At 36.4% G+C, this 24973-nt stretch overlaps 1 protein-coding gene across 1 annotated transcript in view; it reads left to right on the forward strand.

Annotated features, from left to right (window-relative positions):
* LOC138700289 (luciferin 4-monooxygenase-like) overlaps window positions 1–10135 on the forward strand; it is a 110110-nt gene extending 99975 nt beyond the window's left edge. The window contains exon 9 of the mRNA XM_069826801.1: window positions 7148–10135. Coding sequence (XP_069682902.1) covers window positions 7148–7269 — 122 coding nt within the window. The 3' untranslated portion in view covers window positions 7270–10135. The remainder of the gene's footprint in view (window positions 1–7147) is intronic.
* The last annotated feature ends 14838 nt before the right edge of the window (window positions 10136–24973 follow it).

Raw genomic sequence — 24973 nt, forward strand, 5'->3', positions numbered from 1 at the left:
ACAACATGTTCCATTACACAGCGTAATACTACATGCCTTGGTTTTCTTATTAGGTTTTTATAAATATTTTTCTTATTTATATACTATGCAGTAATAATAGTTAATGTTCGGGATGTTTGGCCAGTTTTATAGTTCATATTCATAGATAATAACTATTGTTTTTGTCAAAAAACAAATAAATAAATAAATAAAGAGAAAATAAAAAAAGAAAAATAAACATATCCGTTATCTTATCATTTGAAAATGTATCACTATAGGCAACAATAGCCCATACTTAAAAAAAAAAAAATACAAAGATACTGCTACAGATAGACAATGCATACTTAATTCACCATTAAGCTCTAATTCATGTCATCACCTCCTCTTTCACTCACTTCTACCCTCATTCATCTCCACCCATAGAATACACCGATACACAACACATAAGATAGAAGCCTCATGACCACTGCAATGAAGCATCTCTCTTCAAAATGTTCGTATAGATTGTTTAAAATGTGATAGTTTTTAACATACCGATATCTTGACACTTAACATTGTAACACTTATACCCTTATAAATTCTCTAACTCAATAGCATTAATAAATTTTCGATATTCATTCATGAACTTTCCTATTAGTTGCATTTTATTTGCAGGCCATGTTCCTCCCTTTTGAATTATGTTTCTTTTTAGTTTCTTTCTGTCCTCGTCGAGTTTGTTACAGTCATATAGGATGTGGTTAACTGTTTGCTCCCCTCCTCTACAGGAACAGGTTGAGTCTTCAGTGATGTGGAATCGTTGGTAGTATGCTCTTAGTCGTCCATGTCCTGTTAACATTGTAGTGAGGTTTGGTGTCAGTGTTATCCTTAGTTTAAGTCTTTTTGCGACTGTAGGAAAGTATTGTCTGGTTTCTTCTCCTTTCGTGGTGTTTCTCCATTCATTTTCCCATTTTGCTATACTTTCCTCTCGCAATATTTTCTGGATGGTACTTTTTGGGACCTTTTTGTAGCACTCCAACCCTTCTAGTACTGTTGCCCTTTTTGCCAGTTTGTCGGCCATTTCATTCCCTTGTATCCCTATGTGAGCCTTAACCCATCCTATATCTATTGTCCAGTTTTGTTTGCTTAGTATTCTGATTTTCTCCCTAATTGATTCTATTAATTGATTATGGTTTTTAGTGTTCTGTAGTGAATCTAGTGTAACTTTACTGTCTGTGTATATTGCTGCATTTTTAGGGCTGTTCAACATTAGATCTATTGTCTCAATTTTTTCCATTGCCTTCAGGATTGCTAGCTGCTCTGCCTGATTGTTGGAACAATGTTTGTCTAATTTGTACTGTAGCTGATGTACTATTTCATTGTGGATGAATATTGCTATTCCAGAGCCTACCCCTTGTTCTGTTCTGCTTCCATCCGTATATACTTCAACAGTGTAATTCTTCTTTGGGTTTGCCTCCTGTATTGTAGGAAAGTCCGCTGGGTGAGGCCATTTCTTGTAATTTAATGGGATATCCACTTGCCATTCTGAGCTTTGTTTCATTATTTTGTACTCGTCAGCGATTTCTCCTAGTTTGTAAATGATGGGTGTCAGTCCTGTCAATACGCAGAGAGCTTCAGTGGAAGTGGTGCGAAATGCTTTAGCTATTTTTATATTTATTAATCTTTGCACTCTTATGTACTTCGTGCAGTTGTATTTCCTGTTAAGTGCTTCTATCCACACCGGTGCTGCATAGGATAACAATGGTAGGATTGCACCTTTGTATATCGTTTTTAGAGCTTGATGTTGAAGACCCCAGTTCAGCTTGGCTGATTTGGATAATGCATGTATTAATTTAGTAGTTTTCTCCGTAACGTGCTGTATGTGGTCATTGAAGTTGAAGTTCTGATCAATAATTATTCCTAAATATTTTATTCTTTCCACTTGCTCTATTGCTTTGTTGTTGAGGTAAATATTTATGTTTCTTCCGTCTTTGCGTTTTCTGTTGATCAGCAGAGCTTTTGTCTTTTGTTCATTGAACCTGATTTTGTTGTTCTTGGCCCAGTACTCGATTTTTTTTAGTTCTACATTAGCATAATTTTCCGCCTCCAGAGTGCTTGTACCTTTTGTTATTACTAGTAGATCATCGGCAAATGCTACCACTTTTGTGTGTCTTGTGTAATTTAAATTGAGTAGCGAATTGTACTGTAAATTCCAAAATCCAGGTCCACTGCAGGATCCTTGGGGGCAGCCCTTGCTTACTTTTCTCTCAATTTTAATGTTGTTAACTGCCAAGACTGCAGTTCGCTGACTGAAGTAGTTTCTTGTAAGATTATACAAATTGCTTGGACAGTTGAAATCTCTCAGGCTCTTCAGTATACTAGGCCACCAGGCTGCATCGAAGGCTCCCTGTACATCGAGACTTATCAACACCACACTCTGGCCGCTTCTTAAGTCTTCTTCAACGTAGCCTTTGACTGCCATTGCTGCATCTGTAGTACTTTTTTGTGGTGTAAAGCCATATTGACTATCGTTAACTAAATTTTTTGTGTACACATGATGAGATATTCTACTGATTAAAAGTTTCTCTAGCACTTTCCCTGCTGTGTTCAATAAACTGATCGGGCGATATTTTCTGACCTCTGAGATTTTTTCGTTTCCTGGCTTCACTATAGGTATTAATGTAGCTCTCTTCCATTGCTCAGGGAAATTACCAATTCTTAGACAGCTGTTATAAATGGCAGTCATATATTTCGGAAAGCTTTCAAAGACTTTAAGTAAGATCTTACTAGTGATTCCATCTTCTCCAGGTGTTTTCCTTGGATCCATTCTTTCTAAGATGTCTTTTACTTCTCCCTGTGTGAATTCTCGGTCGTTCTGAGTTGCTATGTAATTGAGGTTTTCTGTTCTTACAAGTTTGTGATATTCATTGTCCTCAATTTCCTTGTCTTCTGGAACGAAGTAATCCAGCATATAGTTCATTGTCTCTTTAAGATCTTGTGTAGCTGTGCCGTCGGGTTTCGTTAGAGTAGTCAGATGTGGGGAGCTTCTTGTTTTTCCTGTTGCTAAACGATAAACTGCATTCCAGGGATTGTTTGATGATGTGAGATTGCAATACTGTTTCCATGATACTATTTTTTCTTTTTTTATGGTTTTCTCATACTTCTTCTTTTCTTCCATATATTGCGTTTTTCGCTGTTCTCTCAATTCCTGATTATTTTTTGTTTTTTGGTATCGTCGTCTTAGTGCATTTGTCTTTTTGCGCATAATTGTCAGATCAGTGGTCCACCAGGGGAGCGATTTTCTCTTATTTATTTTATTTGTTGGTTTAGAGACTCTAAAACATTTTTTGCATGCTTTGCTAACGTTTTCTTCAAACTGTTGAACTATTTTTTCAGAGTCTGTTTCTGTGCTAGTCAGTCTACTCAGTTCCTCGTCTATTTCTTCTGTTGTTATGTTATTTGTTAACATTATTACGTTTTGAGACAGTTCCCTTTTTATGACCTTACTAAATTCTTCCAACTTTTCTTCATTAAAGATATATTTTGTACCATAGAATTTGAGTTCTGTTATTTCATCTATACATTGTTTAATATTGTAGGTGATATAACGGTGATCTGAGCAGCTTTCTTCTCTTCCACATTCCCATTCTTTGAGTCTTGGCATTAATTTACTGTTGGTTATTGTTAAGTCGTTATTGCTCTTCCCATTTTTACTTTCGAATGTTGTGTTTTCGCTTTCCTCATTCATGATGTAAAGTTGTTTTGAGCTCAGATATTCTTCTATAATTCTTCCTCTGGGGTTCGTAATTGTGTCGTGCCATGTTTTGGATCTAGCATTACTATCCACGGCAATCAGTAGACCTGATCCTTTAGTGTAATCTATTATTTTATCCATCTTTCTCAGATCATTGTTGATATCAGTTTCCATGTCCATGTAAATGCTAGCTGCATAGAACCTTAGGTTTCCATAGATAATTTCTATAACTGCTGCATCTCCATCAGTCAGTTGGCTTATGAGAATCGCGTCGATATATCTATTTGCGATTAATATTGCAGCTCTGATTTTATTTTCTCCTTGACTCAGTATTTTAAAGTTTCTGGAGATTCCTGCTACCTTGTTCTTTATTATATATGGTTCCTGAATGAGGACTATATCTATTCCTTGGAGATTTATTATTTCCATTAAATTATCTGTTGCTGTTCTGGAGTGCTGTAAATTAATTTGTATGACATTTATTTGTGTATTTCTGACTTGAATTTTATTCGTCAGTTTGCTTTGGGTAAATGGTGTTCCAGGGCCTCCCATTTTAGTACTCCGTATTTTGTCTGTACTTCCTTATTATTGATTGCAAACCCGGGCAGTTTTTATCTAAAGATGAGTGATTTTCACATACTTTCTCATTCTTATTATATTTATTATGTGTGACGCAGGTGATACATTTCAGCTCATTTTGTGTTGCTTTGCATTCCTTCAATTTATGTGTTCCTGTACAAAGAGGGCAAGTTTCCTCTCCCTTACACTCCTCTGCTCTGTGGTTGAACTTGCTGCATTTAAAGCATCTGTTGATTTTTACATAATCCTCAACATTACATATCTGCCAACCAATCTTCAGTTTTCTTTGCACTATGTTTCTCCATGTTTCAGGATTCACTTCTGCTACCAAATGTCTCGTATTTCTTCTATTTGTCATTATAAATTTAGGTCTTATTGAATTTTCACTTACATTACGTTCTCCATTTTGTGAACTTATGATTTCAGCTGCATTTTCAATCGATATTTCCTCTGGGATATTGTAAATGATCACATTTGGATTACGTAGTTTGGGGACATTTACTTCCAGTTGTTGGCTGCACTTCTCTTCAATCGTTTTCCCCAGCAGCTCAATTTCACTCTTACTTCCGGACTCTATGATCAATCTCCCATCTCTTAGTGTTTTCATGGAGTTTATGCCAACCTTCAGCTGAGTTGGGTTGATCTTTCGTTTCAGTATCACTTTCATTGCCTCAGTGGATTCATTCATTTTGGATTTTATGAGTATCTTGTATCTCTTGTCAATATTTTCTGTTCTATCGCCTCGGAGAGCAGCTCTATAATTTCTCTTAACATTAAGAGATTGCGAAACTTCCTCTGCTTCTCTGCTTGCAGCGGCCGAGCATTGACCTCCCAGTTTCTTTACTTCTTCTTCTAGTCTTCTAATCACGGTTTCCCTTTCTTCTGCCTCACTTTTGAGCTCCATAAATGACTTTCTTAGTTCACTTACTGAGTTTAGGATATCTCTCCTCAGGTCATTTCTTAGATTTCCACTTTTGTCCGTTACACTGACGAGTACATTCAGTGCATTCTCTACACATTGATCTACGTCGTGTGTCATGTTTACCACGAAGTTATATTACGTAGCAGTCTTATGGCTTTACTCCAAAAGGTTCCTCAACAGTTCTCACAGCTATGAGGTCTTCCCCCGTTGCTCATTCACGCACACTTGTGTACGGTTTCTTCCCGACCAGTGCTTCCCTGATCCCTAATAGACGACGTCCGTCGGGGAAGCAGTAAATTAACGTCCAGTGTCTTTACAGCACATGAATCCCAACCGATCCAGAAGACAGTGTGTGTTTCAAAAGAGTCCCACTTTGTTATTAATAAAAACTCACCATTATTAGGGCAGACCAAGAGCCACTAACCTTACCACTATCACTTCCTAACCTGCCTAACACACTACACGTTCACTTTCTCAGTTACACGATCTCTCTCTCTCTCTCTCTCTCTCTCTCTCCCCCCCCCCCCCCTAAATATCAAGTGGCAAAGATTTGGCCAAGAGTCCCAACTTAGCTCTCACCAGATCTCTCCTACATTTAAATAAGAAGAAACTGAAGAAATAGTTGCAATCATCTCTGGATATGGACATTTCAGGAAACATCTTTAAACTGTGAAACTCTTTCGTGACCAGAACTGGAACACCTATGAAAGATTATGGGGTAGCACAATAAACCTTGAGGTTGACTTGCGAGAGTCAGTATGCTCTTAAATAACCACCACTGCTGTCGCTGCGGCCATCACTCCACCACCACCACCACCACCACTGCCGCCACCATTACCACATTTATTGATTTCATCAATCTTTGTTCACGTCATGGCAGATTAGATGTGTTCCAGTTCTTAATCCACAATCACTTTCTATATAAATATTACAAAAACTAATACATATTGAACCTATAATTACCATCCTCTATTCACCATAATAATAATAATAATAATAATAATAATAATAATAATAGTAATAATAATAATAATAATAATAATAATAATAATTCCACCACTATATAATTTTATGTATATCTTCCATTTTATAGTTGAAGGAAATGGAATATCAGAATATTATGAGTAGCAATATAAAGAATGGCCTACCCCCATGACCCAATGCATAGAATGTACACTTCATAATAAAATATTCCGTGGCTCGATTCCCGGCGTGGACGGAGATTTATCTTCATTGCACAGAGATGAGTACCTTGTTCTTGTTTTGTACTAATTTTGTGACTTTTTGCAGTGTTTTTCATCGTTTTTGCAATTGTCCTGAATCGTACTGGCCACACATGAGAAAATCTAGTGTTGGTCCAAAAAAGAACAAAGCATCTAGATGATGGTGTAGTGTCTCAAGAAGAAGAAGAAGAACGTAAAGAATTGAATTGTTTCGAAATATACAAAACGTGTATAAAAAAAATCATCTTCACACTACCAGTATTTTTTTTCTTTTTGATCAAGAATTTATATTTTGTGCTACCTGTAGTCTACTCGCATTTTTTCATTGAATAGCATACAACAAGAAAGACAAAGAATTTTGCAAAGTGCCGGTAGTTCACCAGAATAAATAAATAAATAAATATTACTATTATTATTATTATTATTATTATTATTATTATTATTATTATTATTATTATTACTAATTTATGAAAGCAATAATTGGGAAGCTTCATTCAGTTTCTATTTCGTGCCCAGTACCATATGAAGTTTTAATTTATCCTTACTAGAGTCTTGTTTGCATAAAATAAAACAGTCAAAACAGGAACACACTGCTAAACTACCAGTATAAAAACTTTTATATGAAAATGTTAGTGATGTATTGAACTTTTATATGAAAATGTTAGTGACATATTATTTACTGTAATATTTTAGCAATTAATTTCTTTCTTTCAGGTCAGGTATCTCCCTATAAAAGGCTGAGTGGAGGAGTAAGATTCGTGAGCTTCATTCCAAAGACGGCTACTGGTAAAATTAGCAGACGAGAGCTGAGAAAGTCTGTAGAAATAATTCCGTAGTACATTTCTCTTGTCTTTCTTTATTACATTACCATTAACACTAAGCTATAAACATACTATACATGCATGCATGCGCATAAAACACAACTTACATACATAGATTTACATTTACATTATGTACGTATACATTCACTCACTAACTTACTTTTATGTTTAGTACATTTAGAATATTAACATTAATAGGGATTTTAATTAGCTAAACTTATTATTTTATCTTGTGTTATTGCGCAAGCGAGTTTCATAATTTTCATACGAGTGTCTTAATTACCATTATAGGAAAGTTTCATACGACTTTTTATGCTCGACCATATTTCTAACTTGAAATTATTCATAAGTATTCATGTTATGGTTATGTAAGTGAGGAGCAGAACTGACCTAAATTGTGAGATGTGAGCATACACGAAAGTATTGATTTTTTCCGAGGAACGAATGTCATTGACTTTGATATAATCTAGAGAATAACATGAAGATTAATCTTGATATAACCTGGAAATTGATTTAGAATTGAAAAACGAGATGACAAATTGAATTTATTTGAATATTATTTACAATTAACGCTAATTATTATAGTAACAGAACATAACCTTCTGCAACAGTATTGGATTTCCACCCTCCTTGACGTTTTGCTAGTTGTCTTTCGATTGCATATCCGAGAATAATCGATACTTGCACTTTTATAATGCTACAACGGTTATTTCTCATTGGCTGAACAACTGAACTATAATGAATAGGTGTACTTTAATGAGGTGCATTAAAGGGCTACTACCAGGTGTATAATTACTACATTTCGGCATGGTCGAGCATAAAATTTAATATTCTTTTTCTTGAAGTCATTTATTAATAAGAAAATAATCTCAAAAGAAAAAAAAGAAAGAAAGAAACTGTAAATTACAGTACAAACTAAATGTTCACTTTAATCTTATAGTACTGGTACCACTACGAGTAAATATACTGCTCTGTAACAAATAAAATAATTTATTGTATCTTATAGTTGACATATTTGTATTCATTAGTCATAAAATGTAACAGTGTTTTTCTTTTGAATCATTAAAATACCATATATAGTATGTTAAAATCCACCAGTACACCATATCCTGCTTAGAGGGATCAAGAAATAAGTGCTAATTTAAAGTACAAATAATGGTTTTATAACTTAACATTTTGTACAACTTGAAGTAGAAATTCTCCGAGCTTCGGAGGATGGTCAGTGCAACTCGATGTGTGTGCCTCGAGCTACCCTGAAGACATCCAAAAGGTACTCAACCTTCTGCCAAATGTTCCATAACATTTGTGGCGTGATTAGCACAGCTGCATTTATAATGCGTTGTCTCAGTTTTTCCAAAATGTCAACTGTATCATGTTGGTACACAACATTCGTCATAAAGTCCCAGAAAGAGGTCAATGGGCATCACGTTGGGTGACTTAGGTGACCAGGCAAGGGTTCTCCTTGTTGCTGAAAAACCAATCCTGGGGGAGTTGGTCAACAACAAAAGTTCTGCACATGTCCAGATACACATTCCCTTTGATTGTTGTCCTGTTGAAGGAGAATGGTCCAGTGACGAAATGTTCTACTGAATGGCACCAGGCTTGTTTCCACGGTAAACATTAGTGCGCATGTGCATGAATATGCAACTGATTTTAAAACATTGGTGCATAAACTTGGACCATTTCTGCATCTTGTCAGATGTAAATCAAAACAATATTTTCATCTGATTTTAAATGGTGGACATTTATTTCTCGATTCCTCTAAGCGGGACATGGTATATTAAAACCACATAACAATACAGTTAAAATTAATTTGCTAAACGTGTTTCAGGATGTGCTGCCCTTCAGTAGCTTTGAAGCCGGATCTTCTGCTGTTAATACTAGTACACCGTGCTGGTATGTATTGCCGGCTGCACTAGCATGAACAACAGCTGAACCAGCCTCAAGCTACTGAAAATGGGATAGCACGTCCTGAAACATGTTTAGCAAATGAATTTTAATTATGTTATATGTTTTATAATACTGTTGGATTTTAACATAATATATATTTTATTGTGCCTTACATAAAACTTATCATTTTTAGTCTTTAAAATAATTTTTAATATTTGTGTACATTACATAGAAATGGGGATTATGATAAAAATAAGTGAGAATGACATAAACGTGAAAAATTCTTAATGTCTCTAAAAAAGAAGAAAAGTACAGATTTAATAATATTTATGTTGAATGTCCTAAATATTTTGCAGATGGTACCTAAATTAATTTTTACTGCTGTTATTTTGTGTAAGAACGATACTTTCTCATGCATGTAATAATATATATTTGAAAATTATTGGATACAATAAATTGTAAGAAATTTCTTAAAACTTTTTCATAAAATTATTTTCCATACCTCACTTTCCTTGCTCTGTTAGAATACTGGAGTACTCTCTTTGGCGAAATTAAGAATTTATTACATTTCTTGACACTTAATTAATTTTTAAATTATAGCACAAATATACAAACCTATTTCTTTACAGTAGAAGGGGCATTAAATATTCTGTTATTTTTACTGTACGAATTAGTAAACCAAGTCTCGCCTTTCCCAATCTCTGGAGCAATTTCATACATTAATTCAAAACACAAAGACTACCTGTCTATCCATCACTGATAACAAATAATTCAACATCTCAGCACTAAAAATTAATATATTCTAGTGATTTTAAATTCAATAACTAATTTAATTAACAGTAGTGAACCATTTTAATGATATCATTATAATTGAAGATTGTAAACAACAAAGGTTGTATATGCCAGCCAAGTTCCAATTACCAAACTGCTGAGCTCGTTGCATATTTCCTGTTTGCAGCAATAGCAGTGACCTCATCTCCAATAGGTAATAAGAAGTTAGTGGGCCTATAACAGCCATTTTTGTCATTTTTAAATTGTTGTGAAAACAGGTTGTATGTGTGACGCTTAATAATCTACAAAAGTTATGTAGTATTGAAAAACGAAGTGGAAGCAGGCCTTAGTTAATGTGTGTAATCACAGTTGTCAAGACTAGTATATGATTTGGATGGAGAAAGTGTCTCTCGTGAAAAATGATCTGTGCACTTACAACCTTTGTTATTTACACTCTTTTATTAAAAGTTCTAATTGAAATACCATAAGTATGTTATAGAATAAAAAATATATATATATATATTTAACCCAAGGACCAGAATTTCATTATTTATTTAAAAGGTTATGTACACATGAGATACAGATAAATATGTCATACATAGAAAAAAAATCCTTTTCTTCTATTTTGAATAATTAGTACAAGATAATAAAGATTTATTCCAAGAAACAAGAAGAAACCCATCTGCTGTATAACAATTCTTATATAACGTTCTTGGTTTATCTTCAGGGAAGAGTAGTCAAGTTGGGAATGACTCCTGATGGGTTTTAATTAAAGCGACTGCAGAAGGACATGTTGGAAATGTAAGGAGGGTTATATTAATTACATGGATCACCTATTCAAAAGGATTCTTTGAAACTTTGGTGAGTATACTTTGGTTGTAGGAGTGTTTAAAGAAGAAGTAGGAATGGTTGTCATATTAGGCAAAGTTGGTGTAGCTGAGGATATAGATGGAGAAGATAGTAGTAAAATAGTGCGTAAGGAGAAACTGTTCACTTTGTTTATTCCTAGAATAAACTAGAGGAAGTGCTGGAATATTCTGTCACAGCTGGACTATTATCATTACAAGGTGGTAACGTTGGTCTCAAAGTTAAAGGAGTCGTTTTAGGGTAGACAAACGTCATTGTTTGCACGTGTATGTAAGAAGACGACTGTAGTGGTGGTGGTAATGGAAAAGAAGGAGGTGATGGTCGTGGGTTTGATTGTGAGAGTGATGGTGATGGTAGTGGTTTTGGCAGTGAGTGTAGTAGTGGTGATGAAGAAAGAGGGAGTGGTGATGGTGGTAATACTGTTGAAAAAATGAAAACAGACTGAGTCGAAAATTGAGTAGGAAGAGGAAGTTCTGACGGTGGTGCTGAATAAAGAGGAAAGGAATGTGAAGAAATTGCAAAAGGAGGGAATGGTGAAGGATAGTGCGGTTTATGGGAAGAAGATATTGGATAAGGAGAAAAGGCTGAGTGTTGAGTAAATATCTCAGTTGAAGATATTGTGGGATATGATGAAGAATCTGCAGAGAGTGAAAATAATGGATTATGAACTGTGGATCTGCCTTCAGGAGTTGGACAAGGTGGAAATGATGTGGACTGCTCATGGTTAGGAGGAAATGTTGCGGTATGAACAGCGGAACCAATTGAAAATGCAGTAGAATAGTCATGGTTAGGAGAAAATGTTGCAGTATGAACAGTGGAACCGACTGAAAATGCAGTAGAATGCTCATGGGTAGGAGGAAATGTTGCAGTATGAACTGTAGAACGGATTTCAGGAGTTGGCCAAGGTGGACATACTACGGAATGGTCATGGGTAGGAGAAAATGTTGCAGTATGAACTGTAGAATGGATTGGAAATAATGTATAATGCTCATGGGTAGGAGGAAATGTTGCAGTATGAACTGTGGAATGGATTGAAGATTTAGTAGAATGCTCATGGCTAAGAGGAAGTGTTGCAGTATTAACTGTAGAATGGATTTCAGGAGTTGGACAAGGTGGAAATACTGTAGAATGCTCATGGGTCAGAGAAAATGTTACATTATGAACTGTGCAATAGACTGGAAATACTGTAGAATGCTGATGAGTAGGAGGAAATGTTACAGTATGAACTATGAAAGGGATTGAGAAAACTGTAGAATGCTCATGGGTAGGAGGAAATGTTGACGTATGAACTGTGGAATGGATTGGAAATGCAATAGAATGCTCATGGGTAGGAGGAAATGTTGCAGTATGAACTGTGGAATGGATTGGAAATGCAGTAGATTGCTCATGGGTAGGAGGAAATGTTGCAGTATGAATTGTAGAATGGATTTCAGAAGTTGGACAAGGTGGAAATACTGTAGAATACACATGGGTAGGAGGAAATGTTGCACTATGAACTGTGGAACGAATTGGAAATACTGAAGATTGCTCATGGGTAGGAGGAAATGTTCCAGTATGAACTGTGGAATGGATTGGAACTGCAGTAGAATGCTTATGAGTAGAGGGAAATGTAGCAGTATGAACTGTGGAATGGATTGGAACTGCAGTAGAATGTTCATGGGTAGGAGGAAATGTAGCAGTATGAACTCTGGAAGGGATTGGAAATGCAGTAGAATCCTCATGGGTAGGAGGAAATGTTGCAGTATGAACTGTGAAATGGATTGGAAATGCAGTAGAATTCTCAAGCGTAGGAGGAAATGTTGCAGTATGAATTGTAGAATGGATATCAGAAGTTGGACAAGGTGGAAATACTGTAGAATGCTCATGGGTACGAGGAAATGTTGAAGTATGAACTGTGGAACGAATTGGAAATAATGTAGAATGTTCATGGGTAGGAGGAAATGTTGCAGTATGAACTGTGAAAGGGATTGGAAATGCTGTAGAACGCTCAATGGTAGGAGGAAATGTTGCAGTATGAACTGTGGAATGTATTGGAACAGCAGCAGAATGCTCATGCGTAGGAGGAAATGTAGCTGTATGAACTGTGGAATGGATTGGAAATGCAGTAGAATCCTCATGGGTAGGAGGAAATGTTGCAATATGAACTGTGGAATGGATTGGAAATGCAGTAGAATGCTCATGGGTAGGAGGAAATGTTGCAGAATGAATTGTAGACTGGATATCAGAAGTTGGACAAGGTGGAAATACTGTAGATTGCAAATGGGTAGGAGGAAATGTCGCACTATGAACTGTGGAAGGAATTGGAAATACTGAAGAGTGCTCATGTGTAGGAGGAAAAGTTCCAGTATGAACTGTGGAATGGATTGGAACTGCAGTAGAATGCTCATGGGTAGGAGGAAATGTAGCAGTATGAACTGTGGAATGAATGGGAACTGCAGTAGAATGCTCATGGGTAGGAGGAAATATAGCAGTATGAACTGTGGAATGGATTGGAAATGCAGTAGAATCCTCATGGGTAGGAGGAAATGTTGCAGTATGAATTGTAGAATGGATATCAGAAGTTGGACAAGGTGCAAATACTGTAGAATGCACATAGGTAGGAGGAAATGTTGCAGTATGAACTGTGGAACGAATTGGAAATACTGTAGATTGTTCATGGGTAGGAGGAAATGTTCCAGTATGAACTGTGGAGTAGATTGGAACTGCAGTAGAATCCTCATGGGTAGGAGGAAATGTTGCAATATGAACTGTGGAATGGATTGGAAATGCAGTAGAATACTCATGGGTAGGAGGCAATGTTGCAGTATGAAATGTAGAATGGATATCAGAAATTGGACAAGGTGGAAATACTGTAGAATGCTCATGGGTAGGAGGGAATGTAGTAGTGTGAACTCTGGAATGGATTGGAAATGCAGTAGAATCCTCATGGGTAGGAGGAAATGTTGCAGTATGAACTGTAGAATGGATTGGAAATGCAGTAGAATGGGCATAGGTGGGAGGAAATGTTGCAGTATGCATTGTAGACTGGATATCAGAAGTTGGACAAGGTGGAAATACTGTAGAATACTCATGGGTAGGAGGAAATGTTTCAGTATGAAGTGTGGAATGGATTAGAACTGCAGTAGAATGCCCATGGGTAGCAGGAAATGTAGCAGTGTGAACTGTGGAATGAATGGGAACTGCAGTAGAATGCTCATGGGTAGGAGGAAACGTAGCAGTACGAACTGTGGAATCGATTGGAAATGCAGTAGAATGCTCATGGGTAGGAGGAAATGTTGCAGTATGAATTGTAGAATGAATATCAGAAGTTGGACAAGGTGGAAATACTGCAGAATGCACATAGGTAGGAGGAAATGTTGCCGTATGAACTGTGGAACGAATTGGAAATAATGTAGAGAGTTCATGGGTAGGAGGAAATGTTCCAGTATGAACTGTGGAATGGATTGGAACTGCAGTAGAATCCTCATGGGTAGGAGGAAATGTTGCAGTATGAACTGTGGAATGGATTGGAAGTGCAGTAGAATGGTCATGGGTAGGAGGAAATGTTGCAGTATGAATTGTAGAATGGATATCAGAAGTTGGACAAGGTGGAAATATTGTAGAATGCACATAGGTAGGAGGAAATGTTGCTGTATGAACTGTGGAACGAATTGGAAATAATGTAGAGAGTTCGTGGGTAGGAGGAAATGTTCCAGTATGAACTGTGAAATGGATTGGAACTGCAGTAGAATCCTCATGGGTAGGAGGAAATGTTGCAGTATGAACTGTGGAATGGATTGGAAGTGCAGTAGAAATCTCACGAGTAGGAGGAAATGTTGCAGTAAGAACTGTGGAAAGGATTGGTAATGCAGTAGAATGCTCATGGGTAGAAGGAAATGTTGCAGTATGAATTGTAGGATGGATATCAGAAATTGGACAAGGTGGAAATACTGTAGAATGCTCATGGGTAGGAGGAAATGTTACAGTATGAACTGTGGAACGAATTGGAAATAGTGTAGAGTGTTCATGGATAGGAGCAAATGTTGCAGTATGAAGTGTGGAACGGATTGGAACTGTTGCAGTATGAACTGTGGAATGGATTGGAACTGCAGTAGAGTCCTCATGGGTAGGAGGAAATGTAGCAGTATGAACTGTAGAATGGATTGGAACTGCAGTGGAATGCTCATGGGTAGGAGGAAATGTAGCAGCATGAACTGTAGAATGGATTGGAAATGCAGTAGAATCCTCATGGGTAGGAGGAAATGTTGCAGTATGAATTGTAGAATGGATATCAGAAGTTGGACAAGGTGGAAATACTGTATAATGCTCATGGGTAGGAGGAAATGTTGCAGTATGAACTGTGGAACGAATTGGAAATACCGTAGAGTGTTCATGGGTAGGAGGAAATATTCCAGTATGAAGTGTGGAACGGATTGGAAATGCTGTGGAATGCTCATGAGTAGGAGGAAATGTTGGAGTATGAACTGTGGAATGGATTGGAAATGCAGTAGAATGCTCATGGATAGGAGGAAATGTTGCAGTATCAATTGTAGAATGGATATGAGAAGTTGGACTAGGTGGAAATACTGAAGAATGCTCATAGGTAGGAGGAAATATTGCAGTATGAACTGTGGAATGGATTGGAAATGCAGTAGATTGCTTATGGGTAGGAGGAAATGTTGCAGTATGAACTTCAGAATGGATTTCAGAAATTGGACAAGGTGGAAATACTGTAGAATGCCCATGGTTAGGAGGAAATGCTACAGTATGGACTGTGGAACGAATTAGAAATACTGTAGAGTGCTCATGGGTAGGAGGAAATGTTCCAGTATGAAGTGTGGAACGGATTGGAAATACTGTAGAATGCTTATGAGTAGGAGGAAATGTTGCAGTATGAATTGTGGAAAGGATTGGAACAGCAGTAGACTGCTCATGGGTAGGAGGAAATGTTGCAGTTTGAGCTTTGGAATGGATTGGAAATGCAGTAGAATGCTCATGGCTAGGAGGAAATGTTGCAGTATGAATTGTGGAAAGGATTGGAACAGCAGTAGACTGCTCATGGGTAGGAGGAAATGTTGCAGTTTGAGCTGTGGAATGTATTGGAAATGCAGTAGAATGCTCATGGCTAGGAGGAAATGTTGCAGTATGAACTGTGGAATGGATTGGAAATGCAGTAGAATGCTTATAGGTAGGAGGAAATGTTGCAGTATGTATTGTAGAATGTATATCAGAAGTTGGACAAGGTGGAAATTCTGTAGAATGCTCATGAGTAGGATGAAATGTTGCACTATGAACTGTGGAACGAATTGGAAATACTGAAGAGTGCTTATGGGTAGGAGGAAATGTTCCAATATGAACTGTGGAATGGATTGGAACTGCAGTAGAATGCTCATGGGTAGGAGGAAATGTAGCAGTATGGACTGTGGAATGCATTGGAACTGCAGTAGAATGCTTATGGGTAGGAGGAAATGTAGCAGTATGAACTGTGGAATGCATTGGAACTGCAGTAGAATGCTCATGGGTAGGAGGAAATGTAGCATTATGAACTGTGGAATGGATTGGAAATGCAGTAGAATCCTCATGGGTAGGAGGAAATGTTGCAGTATGAACTGTGGAATGGATTGGAAATGCAGTAGATTGCTCATGGGTAGGAGGAAATGTTGCAGTATGAACTGTAGAATGGATTTCAGTAGTTGGACAAGGTGGAAATACTGTAGAATGCTCATGGGTAGGCGGAAATGTTGCAGTATGAGCTGTATAATGGATTGGAAATACTGTAGAATGCTCATGGGTATGTGGAAGTGTAGTATGAATTGTGGAACGGATTGGAAATACTGTAGAATGCTCACGAGTAGGAGTTAATGTTGCAGTATGAACTGTGCAATGGATTGGAACTGCAGTAGAATGGTCATGGGTAGGAGGAAATGTTGCAGTATGAACTGTAGAATGGATTTCAGTATTTGGACAAGGTGGAAATACTGTAGGATGCTCATGGGTAGGAGGAAATGTTGCAGTATGAACTGTGGAACGAATTGGAAATACTGTAGATTGCTCATGGGTAGGAGGAAATGTTGCAGTATGAACTGTGGAAGAGGTGGGAAATACAGTAGAATGCTCATGAGTAAGAGGAAATATTGGAGTATGAACTGTGGAATGGAGTTCAGGAGTAGGACAAGGTGGAAATAGTGTAGAATGCTCGTTGGTAGTAGGAAATGTTGCAGTAGAACGGATCGGTGATACAGTAGAATTCTCAGGGTTAGGATGAAATATTTCAGTATTAACAGTGGAATGGATGTCGTGTGTTAGAAAAGGTGGCAATACTGTAGAAAGTTCATGGTCAGGATGAAGTGTGGAATGGATTCCAGGCGTTGGACGAGTTGGAAATACTTTGCAATGTTCGTGGATAGGTGGAAATGTAGGAGTATTAACTGTGGAATAGATTCTGGGAGTTGGAGAAGGTGGAAATATTTTAGAATGCTGATCGATATGAGGAACTATTGGTGTCCGGACTGTGGAATGGAGTCCTGGAGTTGGACAAGGTGGAAATATTTTAGAATGTGCATGGACAGAAGGAAATATTGGTATATGAGCTGTGGAACGGATTCCCGGGGTTGGGCAAGGTGGAAATGTTTCGGAATGTTCATGGGTGGGAAGAAGAATTGATTTATTAACTGTGGAACTAATTCCAGGAGTTGGACAAGGTGGAAATAGTGTTGGATGTTGTTCACGAATACGATAATTAAGTTCGGTACGAAATTGTGAAGGGTACTGTCTTAGGTGGAATGAAGGGGGAAAGGATTGAAGATTTTTAAATTTTGTTATTTCAGCAGAAGAATATTTAGAATGTGGAAAGGAAAATAGTTCAGAATATTTGTAAGGTGTATGGTATCGGAGGAAATTTGGATGATAAAGTATATTGGTTTGCGGAAGTAAAAGGGGCCATTTTTGTAATAAACGTCTTTGTGAATGATCGTGTCTTGTAATTTGGTATCTCTGGCGGAAATTATAGCCTGAACTTGATTGTGAGTGAGAAGACATAGAAAATATTGGTAGTTTTGTGAGTGTAGAGAACGATGACACTGTAGGAGTGTGTGGGGAAGTTAGTAGTCTTTGTGAATGTTTATTAACTATTTGAGAGTATGTATTTAGTAATTGCAATGTTCCAATTGGAACAACTGTAGAAGACAACGTAGCTTTAATTACATGTTGAATTTGTGCGTATTTTATCTTTTGTCCAGGAGTGTTATTAAAAGTACTTGTCTGTTTTCTTTCGGTAGATGGTATTTCAGTCATTTTATCGGACCTAAGAATGTTTGAAATAATAAATTGATAAGCTAATTGAAACACTCCCAACATAATTTCTTTACTGCGCATTTCAGTTTCTCTTAAAACATATGAAATTTGTTCTGGAAGTCTGAGTCCTCCTGGCGGCTTTATACTGAATACATACTTTGTGTCGCTGTATGCTGCAATCCAGTCTGTAATTGTTCCACTGGATTCTGAAAACAGTAAGAGGCTTTTAAAATATAAATCTTCTCATAATCACAACACTGCCTGCTTGAACACATCTGATGGCTGCTTATACTGCCTGCTCATTCAATGGCCAAACATATAACATAACCTATATATTATGCCTATATCTACAAGTGACTTCACTGACGTTAAGAGCTGCCATCTAGCGACAGTTTTTTTCTATTCAATGAGTTTCCCAGTTACAAAAGCTGTTATGTGACAGAATTAAAAACAGTTTTCAAGTTAAAATTAACTACTAGTAGGACATTTTATGGAACTTGTAAGGTTAAGTTATTATTTTTGTACTTAAAAACTGACGAAGGTCATACTAAAGTTATTTGGTCCTGCGACCTACCATTTCAGCGAAAGCATTGTTAGAAGGGTCTTTTGAGCAGAGGGTATTAAGCAGCCATTGAAGACATGGATGAGTTCTAGAGTCGACGGCAATTCAAAAGGCGGTTGTCTGTTAGCTTTTGTGTTGAGAGAGACAGATAGAGAGAGCAAGGCAGCGTACAACATTGCCACATCGTATTTCACGAGCATGTGCAATACAAATAGCACAGGAGAGAATTTAAATTATCAAAAGACAATAATGACCTTAGCCGTTGATTACTGTAAGCATGACAACAAACAAACCCTGTTTCCTTCACTAACAATATTCTTTGCACGGTTCTCAATCCCACACCACATGCTTCTGCAGTCGTTTCTTGCATGTTGGCAACGTTGCTGCCAGCATCAAGATGGCCAGCAGCGTTCTGCTCGTTAACGTTTTTAAAATAATTATACACCTTAAGCACTATTTTCCATGCCTGCTTGTGTAATACTTGTCTTTTTACAGTCTCTTCTTCCATTTATTTACCATACACACAGTAAATGTTAGTTTTACTTATTCAATGTATTGAAACACTCGCATGTGAACAAACGAACTCGGGAAGTGCTTGTTATAGACTGATTCTGATTGGTTCTACTGAACAAGCTTGTGACGTCACATACCAGAAATGCTACGGCGCATATAGAAGCTAACTGCCTTCTGAAATGCCGTCTAGTCTAGCGAGCAGTGGTTCACAATAATAACACAATATATTGAGGTACATAAATTTTTTCCATAAATCTTACTTTGATATAAGCTTCCCTTCCATTGTAGAGTCTTATAATAATGATGAATGAGAAAATTTATGTCTGCCCATTATCAGAATGTAAATATTCACTTCTAATCTACATTACTTCGTTGTTGCATTGTTTAGTCAACTGTCCGAAGATAGGTTTGAACCTCACAAGTCAACCTGAAATTTTATATTGAAAGAATCAACGAACTGAAAATCTTAGTGATAAGACTGAGGATTGTGGGGTTAGGAGAAAGCATATTTTGTTGAAGTTTTGTGATAATGGTAAGCTTTATAAACTTCAGGATTATGTCATAAAGAATTAGAGCTTCAAATTATTTTTCAGAATTTGGGCATTTGCATTAGAGTCTAGGCTATATTTTAACATCTTCACAATAAACTAGAAATGTTACTTATGGCTTTTAAAGAATCCAGAGGTTAATTGCTTCCCTTACATAAGCCCGTCATTGGTCCCTATCCTGAGCAAGATTAATCCAGTCTCTACCATCATATCCCACCTCCCCCAAATCCATTTTAATATTATCCTCTCATCTACGTCTCGATCTCTCCAAAGATCTTTTTCCTTCCCAGCTAACACACTATATGAATTTCTGAATTCGCCCATACATGCTACATGCCCTGCCCATCTCAAACATCTGGATTTAATTTTCCTAATTATGTCAGGTGAAGAATACAATGCGTTCAGTTCTGCGTTGTGTAACTTTCTCCATTCTCCTGTAACTTCATCCCTCTTAGCCCCAAATATTTTCCTAAACATGTTATTCTCAAACACCCTTAACTTCTGTTGAGAGTCCAAGTTTCACAACCATGCAGAAGAACCGATAATATAATTGTTTTATAAATTGTAACTTTCAGCGTTTTTGAGAGCAGACTGGATGATAAAGCTTCTCAACCGAATAATAACACGCATTTCCCATATTTATTCTGGGTTTATTTTCCTCCCGAGTATCATTGTGCTAAAATTATTATTAATTGATGAACTAGTGGACTTACTCGTGTTAAATATGAAATATCTGTCCGGCTTACAGCTGTTTCAGTGCTTCACGCACCATCATCAGAGCCTACTAGATCGCGGCATCATCTCGAACTTCTCTGCCTGTTAGGAGGGTGTGTTTTATTGTTGGAAGTTGTTGAAGTGTGGAGTCGAATAGTGTGTGTGTACTGAAATTGATCTGTATGTTGAGGATTTGATCGGGGTGTGTTTTAGTGTGTTTGTATATTTCGTATTGTTCTAGTGATTCAAGTGTTAAAAGTGGTGTACGCAAGATTCAAAATGAACTAATTATTCTACTGTCTCAACCCTATAAGAATTTCAATTTTCACTGTTTCTATTCGTCTCAACCCTATAAGAATTTCAATTTTCCCTGTTTCTTTTTTTCTACTACCACGGAACAATCTTCATCAAACCACAGTTTTCTTTTCTTATTTTATAATAACCTATCCTCTGCTTAGCGGCAATTCTGATACTATCTCTGATATTTTCCCACATGCTATTAATATCTAACTCTTTCTCAACTTCGTCGGAGCTTCCTAAAGTGACAAACCTATTTGAAATTTCGACCTGATAATGTTGCTTAGTTTCCTCGTCCTGTAATTTCATAATATTGAATCTACGTATATTACCTTGTTGATCTATTTGCTTGGATACTCTTAATTCTGCAATTACCAAAAAATGGTCAGAATTACAGTCTGCCCCTGAAGGTTCGAATATCTTCATTTATCTGTCAAGATGTGATCTATACGATTGTGTGTCAATCTATCTGGAGAAGTCCAAGTATATTTATGTATATCCTTATGGGGGAATGTTATACTTTTGACAATTAAATTTTTTGATGTCACAAAGTTGACTAACTTAACTCCAGTAACATTACTAATTACGTGTAGGCTCTCTTTTCCAATAGTCGATTTAAAAATATCTTCCTGTCTTACCTTAGAATTAAAATCCCCCAATAAAATTTTCATGTGTTATCTATATGGTCATCTTTCTCTTCTGTAGGGACGTGAGCATTTATAACTATGATATCGCACCATCACCCTTAAGTACCAAATAAGATAACCTGTCACTGATAAATTCGACCTTTTTACTGCTGAGTTTATTCTTTTATGAACAAAGAATTCTATTCCTAATTGGTGATCACGTAAGTTGTAACAGCCATCGTAATACATAACAACCAAACATTCTTGTTGCTGTATCAACATTACACCATCTGTTTTTTCCATAATTAAAGCAGAAAAAGAACTATATTAAATATATTTAAATATATGAAGGGGTAAGAATGAAATAGGCCAAAGCCACAATTTTAACAAAAATTTAAAGAAATATATGAAGGGGTGAGAATGAGATAGTCCAAAGCCACAATTTCAGCAAAAATATTTTTGTGTGACTTCATTTCTCACACATATGGGGAAGCAACTAGTGAAATATAAAAATTACTAAACACATGACTCAGGTACATGATACCATATCTCAGTGTTCCGCAACTGGTGTCCCTTCACAAGACGAAAGGTGTGACGCGAAAATTAATTCAAATTAAAATGGTGTGTTGACAAAACATGCCCAATACCAAAGTGTGTTGTGTGTGGTGAAAATCTCAGTAATGCTATGGTTCCCAGTAAATTGAAACGGCATTTGGTAACAAAACATTCCTTTTTGTCTATATATATATATAATTATCGGCGGTTGTTCGAACAAAAAGAAAAAGAGACTAGTGACGATCATGACAATGTCAGTACAGGTTTCACAAACAGTACAGGAAGCTAGCTATAAGGTAGTCGAACTTATTGGGGGGGGGGGGGGAACACATAATAGCTGCAACGTTGTTAATGCCTGAAAATGGGTCGTTTCAGGTGTTCCCAACTGTGTTCCCTTGCTGATGGTGATAAAGTGTTGATGGACTTAATTAAAGAACATTTAGTAATCTTGCAGCAGAAGTTCAAGAATTATTTTGAAGAGAGTGTTCAAGATTTTTACTGGGTTCTTGATTCATTCATTATGAATTAAAAACACCTTCCGAATAATATACTCGTACAAGAGGAACTATCAGACTTAAAAGCAGACAGAATATTGAATTAAAACTTCTCGAAGTGCCTTTCGAAACATTTTGGTTGTCAATAAGAAGTGAATACCCGGCTATCTCTGAGATGGCAGTTAATATATTATTACCATTTTCAATTACATATATGTGTGAACTGGGCTTCTCGACATTAACTGAAAATTAAAACATCAAAGAGGAAGAGACTCAAATCCATCGATGAAGAAATGAGGCTTGCACTGTTAACGATTCCGCCACGGATCAGCAACCTGTATGCAGCTAAGCAGGCCCAAGTATCACATTGAAAGTGTGAGAAAAGTTATTTACTTTAATATTAGTAATAAGAATGCGTATTTTCTACAGTAATTAAAGTTCATAAATTCTTAATAAATGCTAGAGTCGATTTCTGTTTTATAATAACGACAACAAGAGTAATAATAATAATAATAATAATAATAATAATAAAGGTAAAGGTAAAGGTATCCCCTTCACATGTCATGAAAGCACTTGGGAGGGCGTGGAAGTAGAGCCCCATGCTTTCCGTGACCTTGGCACTAGAATGAGGTGGTGTGGTCGGCTTCACGCTCTGACCGTCTTTTACCCCCCCAGGAAAGACCTGGTACTCAATTTTATAGGAGGCTGAGTGAACCTCGGGCCGTTCTGAAAGTTTGGCAATGAGAAAAATCCCATCACCGCCCAGGATTGAACCCCGGACCTTCCACTCCATAGCCAGCTGCACTACCAACTGAGCTATCTGGCCGCCATAGTAATAATAATAATAATAATAATAATAATAATAATAATCTATGCTAATAATAAATCTGTAGCCGAAATTTTTCTGGTAATTTTCGATTTTCCAAAAATAATTGGTCCTAATATATATAATTAACCACCCTGAAACCGAAAATCGCTTTTTTGACATTTTTGTTTGTATGTCTGTCTGTCTGTCTGTATGTTTGTTGTAACTTAGATTTTAGGCTATATGGCATTCAAAATACATTATTTAAAAGGGGGGTTATAAGGGGGTCTGAATTAAATAAATCGAAATATCTCGCTTATTATTGATTTTTGTGAAAAATGTTACATAACAAAAGTTTCTTTAAAAGTAATTTGCGATAAGTTTTATTCCTTGAAAAATTTTGATAGGACTGATATTTAATGAGATAAATAAGTAAAAACGTGAAAGATGAAAGCTGTAAATTTTAGCATGTTACAATATAAATTTGTGCTTCTAAAATTAATATACCGCACCTATCCTTTCAGAAAACCAAATAAAAAGAAGTGTACTGGTACTAGATTTTCAGTGTAAATACAGTGAAACCTGTTCAAATCGGAACTTGAATAATCCGGAATACTATCTGTTTTGCAACAATTTATTGGTACCCATGAAATTCATATGTATTAGGCTATGTATAATTTTTCCTGAATAAAACGGAAACTGTTCAATGCAGAAACGGAAACTGTCTACTACTGTTCAAAACGGAAATAATATTTTGGACACACTACTTTAATGTAAACTATATTTTGAAATAGAATGTGATTTCAAGGAATGTACGAAATATGTAGGCCACTAAGATGGAAGCAAGTTTTCTTTACAAAATGTTATAGGGTGCGAGGATGTGTTGGCTTAGCGGTCATAAATTTTATTACCCTGTTGACTAGGCAGATAAATCCTTTAAAGATTTTCAATGCTTCACACCCATATACTGTCATAGATGGACACAACACACGTGTAGTGATTCCGTGATTAAAAAAGTTGCGTAAAAATGTGGCACTATCATTAAGTGATGAAGTAAAATGTATCGACTTAAAGGAAAACGAGAAATGAAGTGTAGGGAAATAATGTTGAAATTGAGTTGTGGAAAACTCAGGTGTAACACTTTGAAAAATAAAGACCGTGTCATGAGTGAGTGGCTTGCAGTCAATAATAGTGACATAAAAAGGGAACAGAAAACAACTGGTTATGTGGAAATAAATGAACTGTTATGGGAGTGGCTTCTTCATGCCCTTTCAAAGACCATGCCAATTTCTGGACCTATTCTGCAAAGCAACTCCTTGAACTGGTAAAGAAATTAGATAAGCCAGAATTCAAAACTACTAATGGATGCTCCTAGTCCAATTAAATTAATAATTTGCACTGATATACAGTACAGTATTATAATATAGTGTTAGATATTAAATTTAGTGTAATTAGTAAACTTTAGTAGTGTTTAATGAGTGAGTTACGATAACCTCTATACATAAAATGAGATTTTCATCAAGATGATTTACCAACAGAATAAGCGATAGAAATATGGAAATATAAAAATTGGAAATTTATCCTTTGAAGAGGTGGAGAAATTCAAATACGTGGGAGAAACAGTAACAAATATAAATGATACTCAGGAGGAAATTAAACACAGAATAAATATGGGAAATGCCTGTTATTATTCGGTTGAGAAGCTTTTATCATCCAATCTGCTGTCAAAAAATCTGAAAGTTAGAATAAAATTTATAAAACAGTTATATTACCAGTTGTTCTTTATGGTTGTGAATGTGAAACTT

Source organism: Periplaneta americana, chromosome 1 (genome assembly GCF_040183065.1).
Source record: "Periplaneta americana isolate PAMFEO1 chromosome 1, P.americana_PAMFEO1_priV1, whole genome shotgun sequence".
Lineage (NCBI taxonomy): Eukaryota > Metazoa > Arthropoda > Insecta > Blattodea > Blattidae > Periplaneta > Periplaneta americana.